This window comes from Syngnathoides biaculeatus, chromosome 15 (assembly GCF_019802595.1).
Source record: "Syngnathoides biaculeatus isolate LvHL_M chromosome 15, ASM1980259v1, whole genome shotgun sequence".
Taxonomy (NCBI): Eukaryota; Metazoa; Chordata; class Actinopteri; order Syngnathiformes; family Syngnathidae; genus Syngnathoides; species Syngnathoides biaculeatus.
The window spans coordinates 20,884,733-20,901,425 of record NC_084654.1 but is presented as its reverse complement, the minus strand read 5'-3'; the positions used below and the strand labels follow the sequence as shown (position 1 = coordinate 20,901,425).

General features: G+C 45.7%; 2 protein-coding genes across 5 annotated transcripts in view; one reads left to right on the top strand and one right to left on the bottom strand.

Annotated features, from left to right (window-relative positions):
- Positions 1-16,693, top strand: part of uggt1 (UDP-glucose glycoprotein glucosyltransferase 1) — a 207,237-nt gene that overhangs the window by 23,144 nt on the left and 167,400 nt on the right. The window lies entirely within an intron of this gene.
- hs6st1a (heparan sulfate 6-O-sulfotransferase 1a) overlaps positions 1-16,693 on the bottom strand; it is a 75,422-nt gene that overhangs the window by 18,451 nt on the left and 40,278 nt on the right. For 2 of the 4 annotated variants that reach the window (XM_061843559.1, XM_061843560.1), the window contains exon 2: positions 10,870-10,947. The exons of the other annotated variants lie outside the window; for them this stretch is intronic. In XM_061843559.1, the coding sequence (XP_061699543.1) occupies positions 10,870-10,947 (78 nt within the window). The remainder of the gene's footprint in view (positions 1-10,869; positions 10,948-16,693) is intronic. 4 annotated transcript variants of the gene reach the window in all.

The following is a 16,693-nucleotide window of genomic DNA, read 5'->3' as shown; positions in this document are numbered from 1 at the left end:
GCGCTTGATTGGGTTTCAACTAGCAGCCATGACAATTAACGCACGCGGTCATCAAAATCTCGTCAAATGTCCGTCCATACTCCACAAACAAGGTCATCTGGCTTCTGCGTCGCTTCAATGGACAATCATTTGTAATCAGTGCCACATCTAAAATTTTATTTATTTCCTTATTAGCGGTTTTGATCCGAGAAGAAGGAGGGAAATGATTGGCCCCGCAGAAAAAAAAAGAGAAGCTTTTGTTGCCCAAGCGCTGGGCTTTATCTTTGGTTCGAAGCCAGATGGTGATAAATAATAGCGAGTGATTGTGCGCTAAGCTCGCCGTTTGAGAGGTGGCGGGCAGCCCGAGCTCAAAAACGCACTCGGTATTTTGTGGAGTTTTGCTTCACGACAAGCAACAACACATTTTAGTGGTTTTCACTCCCGTACTTATTTACCGGGTAAAAAAAAAAAAAACAAACCAAAACATTTACATATTTTAATATTTATAATAAGACTACAGGAGTGATTTTTAGGGAGGTTATTTAATTTTAATAAACATGTTTTGGCAAGTAAAATCAGCTTTTCTACAGTGAGGTTTTTAAATCCCGTCCGCTGTTACAATCTCACTCTTACACTGAAAATCATTCCACTTTCATGCTAACGCTGCAATAATGTTCAAACTTCTAGACGCTCTTATTTTGAAGTGACATGATCGGAAGTATTTGGTTAAAAAAGTGGTACACCGTCGGCTAAAACATGTCCTGTGCTACGAAACGGAACACGTGCGTGTTGGACACCATGTTGGGCCAGTGATAAACTTTCCCAAATATGACAAAAGAGCATCTGTAAGTGCTTTTTGAGACACTACAAGATGTGTAATGTGGCCCCATAGCTCAGCTCAAGAGGGGTTGCATCAGGAAGGGCATCCGGCGTAGAAACCGCGCCAAACAAATATGAGCGTTCATCTGAGATGACACGCTGTGGCGACCCCAAACGGGACAAGCCGAAAGAAACTTACTTTTACTAGATGTGTAATGTACATATAGCATGATCTGTGAGTGAGGTGAATGGTAGATTTTTCATTTTTTTTTCCCCCACCTAAAATGGTAATTGCTAGCGTCCTAATACTAATGGTGAATGCTAACAGTTTTGTAAAGGCTGAGTGTATGGTATAGATTCTATAGATTTTATCTTCTTTATACTGATGCTTTTATACACTCAGTATATACTTTGCAGCGGAATATTTGTTGCTCGCAGTCCGACGACACAAAGGAATCCCAAATCCTGCATTTTCAGTGAACTAGCTCCTCCGTTGTCAGTGTTAAGTGGCAAACTGCGCCAACAATTGATCGTAAATGTGTAGTAACTGTTTAGGAACAGAAAATGGGCACATTTGCTGGGCACACGTACACGAGCAGGTGAAAAAAAAAAAATGCAAAAAGTATCGAGTGGCCCGTCCGCTCGGTTAACGCGGTCCGCCTGATAGCGAGGTCAAAGCCATCATCGCTGAGGTAATGCGAGGGCCGTGCTGCACGAGCCTGCCCGGGGTTGGGGGAGGGGGGGGGGGGACGGACCACCACTTAAGATGCACCTGAAGAGTATGACCTCATTTTACCCATGGGATGATGATGATGATGATGTCACTTACCGCCACGTCCCTGTAGCTCACGTTTAGCTGTGAGGTGGAAAAGATAATGAGGAAAAAATAAGCAGAGACGAGGTAGAAGGGGGGGTGGCGAGCAAGGCCATGCAGAGCTGGGGGCACGAAGGTCCGGGGGAAAAAAAAAAAGGGGGGGCCTAATGAGGAGGGATACCAGTGTCCCAACTATCACTCCCCCCTCTGGGTGGGATTAAAGTGCGTGACACCCGTTTCCCCCCCACCACTAATCAGTCGTTAGATACAAAACTGCAGGCAACACTGTGTTCGCCGCGTGCGTGTGAGCACGGGACTGGAAGAGAGGGTGTGAAATTACACTGATAAGGTTGGTAGTTAACATTCAAACCTCCCCACCTGCCCTCTCGCACCCTCGCCGAACCCGACGCACGCAGGCACGCTCGTTTTCTCACCGCCAACTACTTTGCTCCAACCGCATTCGCTTCAGAGGTTTTTGTGCAATTCTCTGCATGCGGCGACAATGGAATTCTGCATTCCCGCCTACCAAATTTGTTAAATGGCGCGTTCTAAAACGGCCACTGCTGTACCACATACGGGCTTTGAGCCGGACACCTAATTAGCAGAATTTTTTGGTCTTTTCCTGAATGGCTTCTCGGGACTTTCTTTTTTGCGGGTTCACTCACGATAGACGCGTCATTTGATGTTGATTAATTATGCGAGGCTTCTTATTGACAGAGAGCTTAGCGGTAGTCTCAACAGACCCCCCGCCAACACGGCAAAACAAACACGGAGCGGAGTCACATGAGGATTGTTTTCTGTGGCAAAAGTATCCTTGAAAAGTACAAGAAAGAAAGCAAAGGAAAAGGGGAAAAAAGATAAACGACCGCACAGGACAAACAGAATCAAACAAAGTGACGGGGTCATTGGCTCACATTTTTTTTTTTTGGACATTTAACTGCCTGTGCGACAACGGAGCTGCTATGTTTCTTTTGAAAGGTTATTCCGTTCCGTGATGTTTTCATCACTGGCCGGAGATGCCGCAACATTGTGGCCTCTGAGCAGAGTCCATCCGGACATGACAACCCTAATTGTGCCCAAGTGACATTATAATATTTGGAATATTTTTGGTATTTTTTTGTCAAATAGTTTGTTGTAATATTTTGGGGTATTTTAGTAAAATATACTTTTTCATTCTCCCGAATATTTGGGTATTTATTCAGTAATATTTGTGTGTATCGGCACATATTTTTTCATCTTTGGATATTCTCTTCATTTACCCACTAAACTTTCATTCCAATGTGCCACCGCCCCTGAGAGGTCATAAAAAGATTGAAGGGCTTTCCAGTATTGTGTGCATATTATACATGCCTGTACATTATAGAAGAGACATTACAGTATGTCGTACTGAATTGTGGACATATAGCGTTATAATCTTTCAACATTTCAGTTTTCCTGACAAGCATGACTAAAATGAAGCCCAGTGAGGCACTTCAGAATCCGGCATGAATTTCCCCCTTGTCCACAATATAAGAACTCGACTCTCATCCTTCGCGCTAGTTATGATTATGACTACCATTGCAGGGTGCAGTTAGCTAGCTACTACACCCCAAAAATGCATTTTCCCAGGCCTACTGCATACTGCATAGGCCTACTGCATACTTGGCAATCTCCTCTTCTCCTCTGCGGTGTCAAATTTACATTTATTTTAGCTTCACAGGAACTTTTAAGACAAGGCCAAAGGGGCTAATGAGCACAGCTTGCAGGGAAGCGGGGAATGTCGGGGGTGGGTGGGTGGGGCGGGGGCAGAGAAAGACAACTGCAAAGGAAGTTCCAGGAAAGCAAACCATGAAGATAAAATCCTCCGCTTCGTATTGCAGCTGCACCATGCCGCCGCCACGCCGGGGCATTTTCCTCAAGCAGCCATAACAATGACGACGAAAATGTCAGGAGGAAAAGCGGGGCCCTAATGAAATGCCGAGAGCCAAATATTGTGCACCAGGCACGACAACAGTTTTGGGAGGGGGGGAGCACAACAACGCATCTGTGCTGTGTGCATCCGAGTGGTGCTGAAAGAAGCTCATTGTCCGGCAGATCTCCAAAAAATCACGACCAGAGTCTTCTGTTATTCTCGTTTGTCCTTGTTTATTCCTGCTCCACTCCACGATACTCCAAGCAGATAATGCTGGACCAGTACATATTCACGGTTTGGGATCTGCAAATTGGTCTGCTCCTGAATTTTGGACCTATCCTCACTTATTCGCTGCGTCCTGGCCAATCCCTGAATCCATCTCATGCGGAGTCAAATTGTGTTTTTAGCTTCAATCATGAAGCAGTTACAAACACCTTGTCAAGTCTACTTTGCCGTTATCTCCAAGCATTTCGTATTGTGTGTAAATGCCAGAGGATGACTTTGATCACACACTATATCTCTAAAATGCTAGTGTGCATATTTGTTTGCCCATATGTGATGTAACGTCAGTTAGTACTAGCATGTCTGTTCGGCTAGTAGACTAACCAATACTATTTGTGAGCCTTGTGTGAGGGTGGTGTGTTTGTGTTGAATAATAGAACTACTGAATACAGTTGCTTATGTGACATGGGTTGATGATTGTGTACATGCAAGGTGCGTGGAGTTAATGTTCGAGTTTGTGATACACATTTGAGAAGTACTTCTTTAAAGGTCCAGTCTCATCCCTATGAACATTCTAAAATAGATAGTGAAATGAAAAATACATATAACATTATTCACTTCAATGTCTACACGAAAAAATAAATATAAGCGGAGAGCGCGTCATCCATTTGCAAAGTTGCGGAAATGTCATTCGACATCCAAGTGGTCGCCATATTGGCTGCGTCTCCTGCCTGTGGCGTCACCCCGGACATTCGCCATTGAAAACACGCTGTGGGCCCTACTATGGGACACGCCCCTTTTGACACGGAAGAAGAGAACATCTCACAACTGGGTGAAGTCACCGAGGAAATGTTACCTTATTGTTTCGAGCCATATTCAGATGATATGCGATCACGGCGAAACCGCCTCCCTGTTCTGTCCACTTTTGCGGCGGAGATGAGGCGCCTTGTTGGCTGGGGTGGCTCATTTTCGGTGCCAAGGTGGCTTATCACGGCGCTAAGTCAGGTTGCTTTATGGCGTTGTCTTAGCACGTGGCTGAGTGCGCCACCGCGGGCAGCGTTGTTCATAGCCGCCGTCGTCCGTGAGCCCGACGCGGAAGCCGTCCGATGCGCACATCGACACATTTAGCACCCCATGGCATCCATAGTTATCTTTTGTTACATTATAAGAAACTGATTACGTGGTCCGCCCCAAGCTTTACTGCGGTGTCGTCGCACGCTGTGCCTCAGCCCGTGTGGCTTATTTTCGGAGGCGAGGTGTCTTATCACAGAGCCGAGCTGGGCTGCTTTAGGGCGTTGTTCATAGCCGCCGCCGTCCGCGATGAACAACACCGTCGAGCTGTGGCGCTTTCCGGCGTTGTCGTCGCACGCGGCTGAGCGCTTCATTGTCGGCAGCGTTGTCCAAAGCCGCCGCCGTCCGTGAGGCCGAAGTGCAGCCTTCACTGGCGAAGACGCATTTAGAACGCCTGTCATACGTCAGCGGATCTTTTGTTAGAGTTATGAGAGACCGATTACATGGTCCGCCCCAAACTTTTTAAAAAATTTTTTTTTTTAAGTAGCTGTTTACACACCTACCTGTGATTTGGAACCCACGAAGCTCTCATCCTTTGCACCCGTGCAATCCATTTTTCACAACGAACCGGGTCTCTTGCAAACTTATGAAGAGTAAATCCATCCTCCCGAGTGTTCAAGCAATGTCCAGCAATGCAACGAGCCGGCACTTTGGCTAACACGAAGGAACAACTAGCTACCTTCCCGGTGGTAAAACTAATAGAAACAAACGAGTCCACGAGAGGGCGGTCCCGCCGTGGACGTCACTTCCTGCTTCTTCTCGAAAACAAATCCCTCAAGAGGATTTTCGTGGCGGGAGTTACAGAAACCTGGATACTTCAAAATCACGTTTTGTGGTGGGGGGGAAAAAAACGCATGGGTCCATGTCAGGTGCCATTTTTTTCATTAATAACATACTAAAAGTCATGCATTTCATGACGGTGGCACTTTAACAGTTCACATCCAGGTAACCGGCGCAATGAGGATAATTGCACTCATTTTTGCACAGAAGCTCTCACACGCGAACAAACGCATATGCGCTCTCGCAATCGGCAGCTGCTAACCCCGGGATTAAGTCCAGTGTGACGGACACGATTTCAGAGCGCATCTGCGACGGGGCAGAACAAACACATGCAGCGAAAACCGACATTTTGTCACCGGTTTGCGAATAGGGAGCAAAAAGAAGAAAAAGTGGCAGAGGCGGCCGGGGGCACCATCTGCCAGGTGCACGTTGACTACAACGCGCCCAGATTTGAAAGCTCACTTTGAATTCTACATAGATCTGAGAAAAGTGTTTGGGGGGAAAAAAAAAAAAAAAAAAGAATGTAACCACCTGGGGAAGAGGAGAGTTTTGGTGGTCTCCCCTCTTTGGATGAGAAGAAGAAAGGGATTAACTAAAGTGATTCGATGTTTGCGTTTGATCAAAACAGGCATTTAGGAATAGAATCCTGGCCTTGGGTTGGCGGGAGGATTGTATTAGATCTCAGTTTAGCCTTGTTCTGTTGCCCCCCCCCCCCTCCCCCATAAATACCTCCCTCCCGCTTGCCTCTGAGCTTTTCTTACACCATTACGTATGACGGCGATAAGAACTGAAAAGCCTTCTCATCCCCGCCACGCAACTTCAAAACTGCTTTTGGAAAACGGCGGAAAGGAGTGTGCGAAGTGGGGCGTGTCGCCCATTGATACGACACTTTGATTTTGCGCAGCGGCTTACGAGAGGGCATCCCTCTATTATAAGCCTGGATACATCTGGCCCCCGCACAGCGTCAGCCCCCCCCCCCACCCCCCACGCTACATCTGTGTGTGTGTGTGCGCCTTTAAGAACAGGTGTTCCACTCTTTGAATGCGTGCCCGTCTCGGGCGTCGTCTCCCGCCGCTCGCTAATCCCGGGCGACGCGCGGAGGAATGGCGAGCGGCGGCCGATGACGTTCCTCGACGACCGACGAGACACGACTTGCCGGCGTTTTGCTCGTCATCTTGCGGTCGGGCCTTCGTGAGGCTACGGATTGCCGTCCTTTCTTGTCATACGGAAAACAAAATGGTCTGTTTCTAAGATGGTAATAAAGTAGTCAGTAGTCTTTTTTTTTTTTTTTTTTTTTTAAGTCTCCAGAGTAGTTGGAAAAAATAACTACGTAGAGCATCTAAAATGCTGACTGCTTTTGTAAACCAGCTCGCTGTTTGCATCTGTGTTGTCAGCGTAAGCAGTGCAGGTCAGCAATGACACACTTTGAACTACAGAAGCCAGAACATCAACGACAAAATTGACAAACTACGTGTTAATTTGGTTAAACTAATAAAAATCCAGCGACACGGTGGATCAGCTGGAAAACGTTGGCCTCACATTTATGAGGTCCCGGGTTCAATCCCAGACCCGCTTGTGTGGAGTTTGCATGTTCTCCCAGTGCCTGTGTGAGTTCCCTCCCACTTCCCAAAAACATGCATTCGATCCGGTTTTCTTCCCACATGGCAAAAACAAGCAACATTAATTGGACACTCTAAATTGCCCCAAGGTGTGATTGTAACTGTTTGTCTCGATGTGCCCTGCGATTGGCTGAAAAACAGTTCAGGGTGTACCCCGCCTCCTGCCCGTTGACAGCCTGGATAGGCTCCAGAACTTCCTGCGACTGCCTTGTGAGGATAAGCAGCTCAGAAAATGGATGGATGGATGGATGGATGGATAATAAAAATCGATTCATTGTCCAACACACGATGCTCGTCTCAAAGTTATGACATCGTGAGAGAAAAAAAGTAGCATTTTTATGATGTTTCAATCTAACATTTGATTTGGAATATTCTTGATGGGTAAATTTTATAAGAAGGAATCAAGAACACACTTAAAAATAAAGTTGTAAAAAAAGTGTTTTTAGTCATAAATTGTATTTAAAAAGTATGTTTGATCATCAATTGTCTAATTAAAATGGGGTATGAGGCTCCCCCCATGCCCCACTCCTACCCTAAAAAGTATTTAAATTGTACTAAGGTGTATTGGGGAGTTGCAGAAACTGTCATTAGGGTTGGATGCACCCTAACAGGATAATTTATTTAAAAAAAAAAAAAAAAAAAATGACATGCAAACTTTTATCACCATGTTGTCATTAAGGCGAAGGACCTCCCCAACCAGACCGACATTACCTTGCAATTCAAAAACGGGACTGATCTGAAAACTGGATCACCGAAGTAGCATCTGTTACATTTGCCATCTAGTTTGAGTTGGCAAGGAGTGGATTTGTTTGCCTACTAAAAAAACAACAAAAAAGACCCAAAAATGGCACAGCAGAACTACTGTAGGAGAGGAAAATACACCATTATTGGCTATGTGCAGTACATTAAGCGGGGGTACATGTTCATGCCAAATTGGGCCAAATTTGAGCAATTTCTGTCTCTTGCCATCAAAGTCAGCAAAGGCTTGCTTATCAGATGTCCAAAAGATTATTCTGAGTGACTATCCTGCTGTGCGGGGAGCATTTTTCTCCTGTATCAGCTCGGCTTCAATATTTACGATCGCAAATACTTACGTGCGTGGCCAACACAGAGTTCGGCCGGGCGACTGGCGCCATGACGCTGACCTGATAGCCAATAAGGACGCTTGCTCAGCCTCAACCATTTGCTAGACAACAGTAGAGGAGCAACTAATTGTGTTAAGGGTTTAAACCACTAGAAACCAGTCTTTCAATATTACCATCATAAAAATCTAAACGTCGATCACCGCCCGCTGCGCAAGAGTTCAGTCGGTTTAGCCACGTTGTTCAGTGCGCAGCAGACTCAAGAGCCTCTCTCTTTAGCGTGCCGGCGTGTTGGTCTTTGGCAAACGCACTGAGGCCGTAAAGGGCTTTGGAGCCGCTACTGAATGGAGTAAACATTAAGTGAGATGTCTCGACTTGGCGAGGCTAACAATAGCAGATTTTGTCTCCTACCGAAGGCGGTGCGGGCAGAGACTGATGTGTAATTAAATGAATGCCCCCTGTCAAAGGAAACAAGTCCAGGCGAGCGTATGTGAAGCGCCAACAAATCCAGAGATCGGATAAAGAAAGTTTTAAGGCGCGTTCAGGCCATGCGCCATTTGAGTTTTTCATGAATGTATTCTGTCAATCAGCGTATTTTTGTATCGTATATGTTATTTGAGAATCTTTTTCAATTCAACTTGTGGTTATTCACACAAAAGATAAGCAGCTTTATGTTTTGGATTCTGTTCGCGCCCTCAACCTAATGTGAACTGAAATGTGACCTTAAAAGCAAGGTTCAGACTGAACTGGTATGATTCTTGGCGTAGTGTTACACCTCCAGTACTGCAGCAACACAACATTGGGGATAGCATCGGTGGCCGACAGGATGAAGCGAAACGTTACTTTTTTTCAGAAAAATTTGTCTAAGTTAACTAGTGGATCAGTCGAAACCTGGAAACCCAGTATGTCGGGACCATCACGAAACCAGGACCCTCCTGTACAATTTTTCAAAATGACTGACTATGACTATATTTTTGGGGATTTTTTTTTGTTTTTTAATCGCAAAGTCTCCTTTAATGTGGAAATTAACTGCTCAGTGTTGGGCCAGGGTGATGGTCCGCCACCCAAAAAAATCCATTTGCCTCCTTGACTTTAACAGAAAGCCTGGACGTAGCAATTTTGCAAAATAGCTCAAAGGCCCACTGTCATGGAATGCATGATTTTACACGTTATTAATGAAAAAACGGCAGCCGACATGCAGCTTTTTGTAACTCCCGCCATGAAATTCCTCTGGAGGGATTTGTTTTAGAGAAGAAGCAGGAAGTGACGTACAGGGCGGGACCGCCCTCAAGTGGACTCGTTTGTTTGTATTAGTTTTAACTGCTGGTAGGTAGCTCGTTGTTCCTCCGTGTTAGCCAAAATGCCAGCTCGTTGCATTGCTGGACATTGCTTGAACACTCGGGAGGATGGATTTAGCCTTCATAAGTTTGCAAGAGACCCGGTTCGTCGTGAAAAATGCATAGGACGAGAGCTTCGTGGGCTTCAAATGACAGGTAGGTGCGTATACAGCTACTAAAAAAAACAAAAAAAGTTGGGGGGGGGGGGTTTAAATCCATAAATCAGGGTTGCTAAATGTGTTGACGTGGACGTCGGAAGGCTTCTGTGCAGCATCCGCTGAAGGCCGAGCCTGCCGCCGGCCTTGTCAGCCTCCGTGGCTCATGTCCGCCGCGGGGAGGTGGTTTGGTCGTGATCGCATGTCCTCTAAATATGGCTCAAAACAATAGGGTAATATTGCCCCGATAACTTGACTCAGTTGTGTGATGTTCTACGAAAAGAGCTTCCGTGTCAGAAGGGGCGTGTTCGTCTCCCATAGTTTGGGTGCACGGCGTGTTTTCATTGGCGAATGTCCGGGGTGACGTCACAGAGAGGGGATGCAGCCAATATGGCGACCACTTGGTTGCACACGGAGGACGCGCTCTCCGTTCATATTTATATTTTTGTATGGACATTGAACTGAATAATGTTATATGTATTTTTCATTTCAATATCTTTTTTAGAATGTTTATAGGAATGACACTAGACCTTTTAAGTAGGCTGCTTGCTTCAGTGTGTTCGTTACTGTGATGGCTTTAAATGCAGAGGTCAAATTTGGTTAATATGCATGGAGTGGAAGTCACGGCAATAAAGATGATTCATATTCTATACAAGAATATCAAAATTGCTTGATGGTTTGGTTTTAGCGTGTGTAATGAATTCAAGTCAAAGAATGCGGACGTGTCTGTTGCACCCTGGAAAGGGTTCGGAAAGCCGTTGATCATGGGGTGGTCACAAAGTACTGTACACCACCAGGGACCGAGCGCCAGGGGAACAATCGGCCACCTAAGTGAGACTCCTCCGTTTAGCGAGTGGCGTGAGCACAAACCGAGACCGAGTACCCGGCGGAGGTCTGAGCGCTTTTCCACATTTCTTTATGATAAAATCTGCAGCCCCGACGTCGTACCGCTCGGTAGGAGACGTGGAAAAGGAAAACAGGATGCAAGGACAGGATGGAGATGGATGGTTAGAGGAAGAGGCTCAATGCAGGAAATTAGAGAAACGCTTTGATTTACATTCTGCGAGAAGCTGAGCAAACATTTCCACCCGCGTGCGTACCTCCCACGCGCCGGGTCGCCGTCGGTTTCCGTCCTACTGCGTCTCGTTATCGGTTCAACCACCCACACGGGGGCATCCCTAAGAAAAAAATAAATAAAAATATTAACTGCTGACGAGCCGTCGCCCAAAACGCCCACAGGACCCGTCTGCTCGCTTGACCCGCCGCCGTCTCATCTTGCGGTTGGCCTCCGCGAACCCGCGGACGGCGCACTCGCCAATTTGCAAAACGCTAAAGTGATTACGAGAAGCCTTGTGCGAGCCAAAGGTCGGATGGTTCTCTCGGTCGAGGATTATCGCGGTCAAAGTGGAGGATGAAATGGTGAAAAAAAAATCTTAGAAAAAGAAAATATTTCTTATAGAAACATTATATTGGAACAAAATATGCACGAGAAGTCAACTACACGTACAGATGAAGTTTTAGGGGCCACACAGAAGCTGTGATGTTTTGAGGGGAAAAAAAGATTGTAATGTTTACCATAAGTTATCGCGCCAAAGAAATAAATTAAGATGCTTGATAAGACATAAATTATACAAAGGAGGGCCACACTCGCTGATAAAGTTGTGATATTACGAGAAGAAAATGAAGAAATAAAACCATTGGAATCTTATAACAAAGTTTTACTTCTACTACTTATTAAAATCATGAATTGGAAAAAGAAAAAGACTTGATAATCTGTACATTGTACCAAAGGAGTATAGCTCCAGAGTCGTGAATGGAAAATAGAAAAGAATTATGAATTTGGTGTGAAAGAATATGCTTGTAATCAGCAAAATGTGTGAGGGTTTTGCGGTGAATAAAGTCGTAAAGTCAAATGAAAGTCTGATCTTTACCAGACAAAAAGTCGAATGCGATTTCCTTATAAAAACAACAATATGAATAATAAAAACAAAACAATTCCACAGGACTATCACTCAAGCTAAACTTTGAGATAAATCTGACAAATCGGGATTTGTTGACGGGGGGGGGGGGGGGGGGGGTAATGTTGAAATTCATCCCGCGCGTCGGAATGTGCCCGCCCTGCTTGAACGGCGGCCCCCACGACTTCATGACGCCCTTTGAGTGATGACAGGAAAGCCTTGCGCAACTGGAAGGTCCGACGGGTTTCTCAGCGAACGCTGCAGCGGTCGGATTCTTTCTGCGCGGACCCCGCGCTTAACCTCCGAAAAGGGGGACATGCGGCAGCTGACTGGAACTTCCAACGTGCAAACGTAAATCCTTGTAAATGTAAATAACACCATCTGCAAAGGTTGAAGGTAACCAGCTGGAGGTTAAATCTCACCCCCCCCCCCCCCACTCCCTCCCTTGATGGTCATACCGGCGAGAATGTTCCACTGGAATGTATGCGGAGACCGTTGAGAGGTGGTCTATAGAAAAGGAGGAGGCAAACATCAGCGGGAAAGATGAGCCTGTGATTTGCCTCTGGGCCACATCTGCCCCGGTTATGGAAAAGCCCTCCATGACTCCTAAAAACAAAAAAAAAGCCCCATCCTATCATTCCAAGAGCATTCCAGTGACATCACCCGTTCTGTGGACCCCTTCCTCTCGACCCGCACCTCTCCCCCCGACTCTTTCACTTTGACCAAAGAAACATCCAGAACATCTTGTCGAGACACGCACCACAGCCAGAGAACTCTCTGGTGCCAGCATTCTGGACTTGATGGTTAATTTTCTTTCCTCCCCTTGATTCTGGCTCATCTCTGTCCCTCAGTCCGTAGTTTGACTGAGGAAGAGGGATCCAGAACTGTCCAGAATGTCTTGTTGAAGGGACAAATCAATGCTGGAGTTCACTCTCTCTCTCTCTCTCTCTCTCTCTCTCTCTCTCACCAGTCTTTCTACTTAGACTAAAAAAAGAGGGAGCCAGAAATCTCATGAATCTCTTATGGAGAGTGTGGCCAGACTAGAGCTGGGAAGCGATCCGGTGATGACACCGCAGATCATCGGTCATGTTTTCTCCCCGGTTTTCAGTCCCCAGCCACCGTTCATCCCTCTCTCCCTCTCTCCCCTACCTCCACGAGGATTTGCGCCGCTCTAATAGAGGGTTCCAGCACGTCCCGCGACCCGGCGGAACAGCTGGAGCCGGGATGCGTGCGGCGCTCGGGCCCATTACGCGAGCGTGCGTCGGGATCGGGCGTGCACGGCAAAACATCTGCGCCGCGAGGAGCAACACGGGTGGGGGGGGAACGACGCCGCGGACGCCGCGCCAGGGATATCTGTCACGCTCTTGTCACGTCAGCTCGTCCGACGGCCGCGTGCCGGACCGCCCCCGCCGAGTCTGGCTCAACGCTATAAATCAGACATCTTCTAATTGTCCCTGACTTCGCTGCTCTCTGACAATCTGCTCCCTATCAACAGGGCCGTATAGTTGACAAACGGTGTCTTGGACAACCAGCATCCAGGGTAATTGATGTTTATCATAAAGGGTGGGCGGGGCGGAATCCCCAAAAAGGCTTCTTGGCACATTGCGTAAAGTTCCCTAAGTTGCAATCCCGAAACTAACTGAACAGCAAAGGTGATGGTCGGGCCTTATTACGACGTTTTTCTCTTATTCTGATCATGTTCATCTATGCTTGATTATCAAGCATTTTCCAGCGATTATCCTGCGGTGTGGGGTGTGTTAAGTAATGATTTTTCTTCCCTGATCTGCTTGGAAAATGGTCCAACATCTGACGATCGTAACTATTAAACATGTTCGATATTCACGATAGCAAATCTTTGTGCACGGACGCGAAACGGAACAATTCTAGTTCTTATTTTTCTGCCTTGTCGCATGCATGTTCAATCACGGTAAAATGATTGGTTAAAAAAATAAAAATGGGTTAAGGTGTTAAAAATCGGTATGCGGTAATCCCCCACCCCCTTCTTCAGAGCGCAAGGTGAATTGATGTTGAATGGCGCTCCGGTGATATTCCCTTTCACCGTTGAAACAATACGAGCGGCGCTGATCGAGACGCCGGCGTCAAAGCAAGAGTAATGGATCCTAGCGGGGAACCTGAGCCGGATAGTCGGGAGAAACAAAGCCGTCATTGTAACGGCGGGGCTCTCCTGCCCGCCTCTTGTGCATTCATCCCGCCGTTAATCCTTTTCATATTACTCTGCCTCGACTGTAGGCCATTAGAAGAGGAGAATTAGGATTCTACCGTCGATCTCTAATCTCCATCCATTCTTTTACGCTCCCTTGATAAATCAGCACTTGGCAGCGCATGAAAGGCAACGCACGCAATATGATATAATATGCAAGATCCATTGAAAACAAATTCCAGCCTAGTTTTCCTTGGAACAAATAGAAGGGAATAGCGCAAAAAATGTGGAAGCCTGATGCCGGGAATCTGGAGCGAAAGGTTGTCTCCCCCCCCCCCCCCCAAATTTTCAGATGGAGACTCATCCGTGTCGGTGCAAAACGGCAGCTGATTAAACAAGCTCATCGCAAGGTCTATGATTGCTATGATAGGACATGATTTACGCCTTGTTGTTGGACAACGGGTGCTTTCCAAGGACCAGGATGAACTTTTACAGCCCCTCGGCCCGAGTCAAAGTGCAGGAGGGGGAGCGTGGCGATCAATGAACTTTCTTTTGAACGACGCTCCTAAATGTGACTTGAGGAGAACCTCGATAATGTCAATTGTATGAGAGCACGGTCAAAGGTAACACATGAGAATAAAGCGAACGATGCAACTTCAGAGAAAAAGAATTAAAGGAGAAATAAACAAATCAATGTCAGAAGGAAGCAGTTCGTCAAGAGAAAAAAAATACTGAAATTAAAAAAACGTGCTTGACAACTGATAAATTGAATCTCTGACAATGTCCTGTTCTTTAGTTAAGGATAACAATCTTAAATGTTTTTAATCCGATTCATTGACTAAGGAGGAAAAATAGATTACAAGAATTATTAAATTGCTAGTTGCAGCCCAAATGTAATCTTACGAGAATTTTGCATCATAATGTACACAAACTTGCCTTTTAAAGATGACGATGTTGATGATCAAGTCCTCAAGTTACACGTTTGTGCATGTTTTTGGGATTTTCTACCGCATAGGTTCCCAAAATGTGGCATTCATTGGTAGCGCTGAGCAAAGAAACGGTTAAACAGACAACATTCACAATTTAAAGTTCTTTTTTTTTTTTTTTTTTAAGATCTGCTGCTTGGTTGCTGCTGTCTTTTCACTTATTCCTGGTGGCGGATGGGGTAGCAAAAGTTGAAGGCATGCCACAGGGATTACTATGAATGTGGAATGTATTTCAAAAGCAAGAAAAAAAAAAAAGATTTAACATCAGTTGCAAATAAAACGAGGCTGGATGTGGCTGGAAAATTCTGCTCACTGGCTACGTTAAGACATAACACCCCCGTCCCCGTCCCCCCCACTTTCCGCCACACATTTTTAACATAAAACCTCCTCGTGATGGCTTTTGCGTGATAATTTTGGAGATTTATACGTCTAACCAGCCGGTGAACCGCACGTAGCAAACGACAGGAAGTTATTGATAACGCTTTGATAGATTCTTTGCCTCTGAACTGGGACCGGTCGGTCATGGGAGAATCGGGTGGGGGGAGGGAAGACCACCTGGAAAAATAGATGGCAAGTGCATCTTCCGGGGCGGGTGACGTAATGTACAGTAACTAGACGGATTCCAGGGATTTGGGGGGATTTGTTGCAATATAGGATCGTGTCGCAGAATCAAACGCAGAGGGAGATGACATATGTTGAAGTGGGGTACACAAATACCCACAATTGGGCCAAATTACAGCTTTATCACTCCCTTATAATTAAAGGTAGCAAAAGTCCTGATTTGTGGATTATCCTGATCCATTATCTTGTGCTGTGGCGTGGGATAAGGAGTGATTTTCTTTTTTTCCCTCCCTGATCTTCGTAAATATTAAACCTGTTCAGTATTTACGATGGCAAATCCCGCCAATTAAACGGTTTGCGCACACACATACTGACAATTGGGTCAGTGCAAACCGCCGGAAAAACTCTGTTGTGGACACAAGCATAAGCGTGTAGAAAATGTTTAGAGCTGAGCCTAAAGCCTTTGAGCCCCTGGGTCCTCATTATGGTTTCATGGCTGCTCCCAGGTCCATCTCCAACGCTCATCAGGTAGTAACCCAAAGGCATGTAGATATAAGCGCAATTTGCGACATTCTGTGCCAAGAGTTTGAGATTGACTGGATGATCTTCTCGAATGCTGTCCAGCTCACTTGAGATCATCAAGTGCGTAACGGTATTCATACTCGTACTTCCATGAGTTCCACATTACGCCATGCTTTCCAAAGCTTTAACGCAAACAAATGTCCTCCTCGTCAATGATGTGTCACGCACATGCTTCAGTCCACCTGTAGCTGAATAAATAATGACATGGACCCTGGAGGACCTCAAGGACCACACTGCAGTCCACCCCACCCTTTTTTTTTTTAAATACAAGTTCAGTGTTCAAGGGTATGATGTCATGGTTGGACTTTATTTGGCATTGGAGACGTGTCCTACCCTAAGGCTTCAGTATTTCCAAAGTATCTTTGATGGGAGTGATGTCATAATGCACAACGTCAAGACTTTCCGATCCTGACGCAGCAATGTTGTTGCGCAACGGTAAAATACTGGAAAGCGTTCCATGAGGCAACTTTGTACGCTTATGCTAACTAAATCTACGTAATTATTTAGATGATTACGTTTCTAGAATTACAAACAAGTATTAAGACTATAACAAAATGAAAGAAATACACAATATATACTAAAAATAGTGGTTTTTTTAAAGCTTTTTTAGGAATAAAGGTGCAATATAATTTAAAAATTAAATTCAGTTTTTTTAAAGGAATAAAGTAATTTAGGA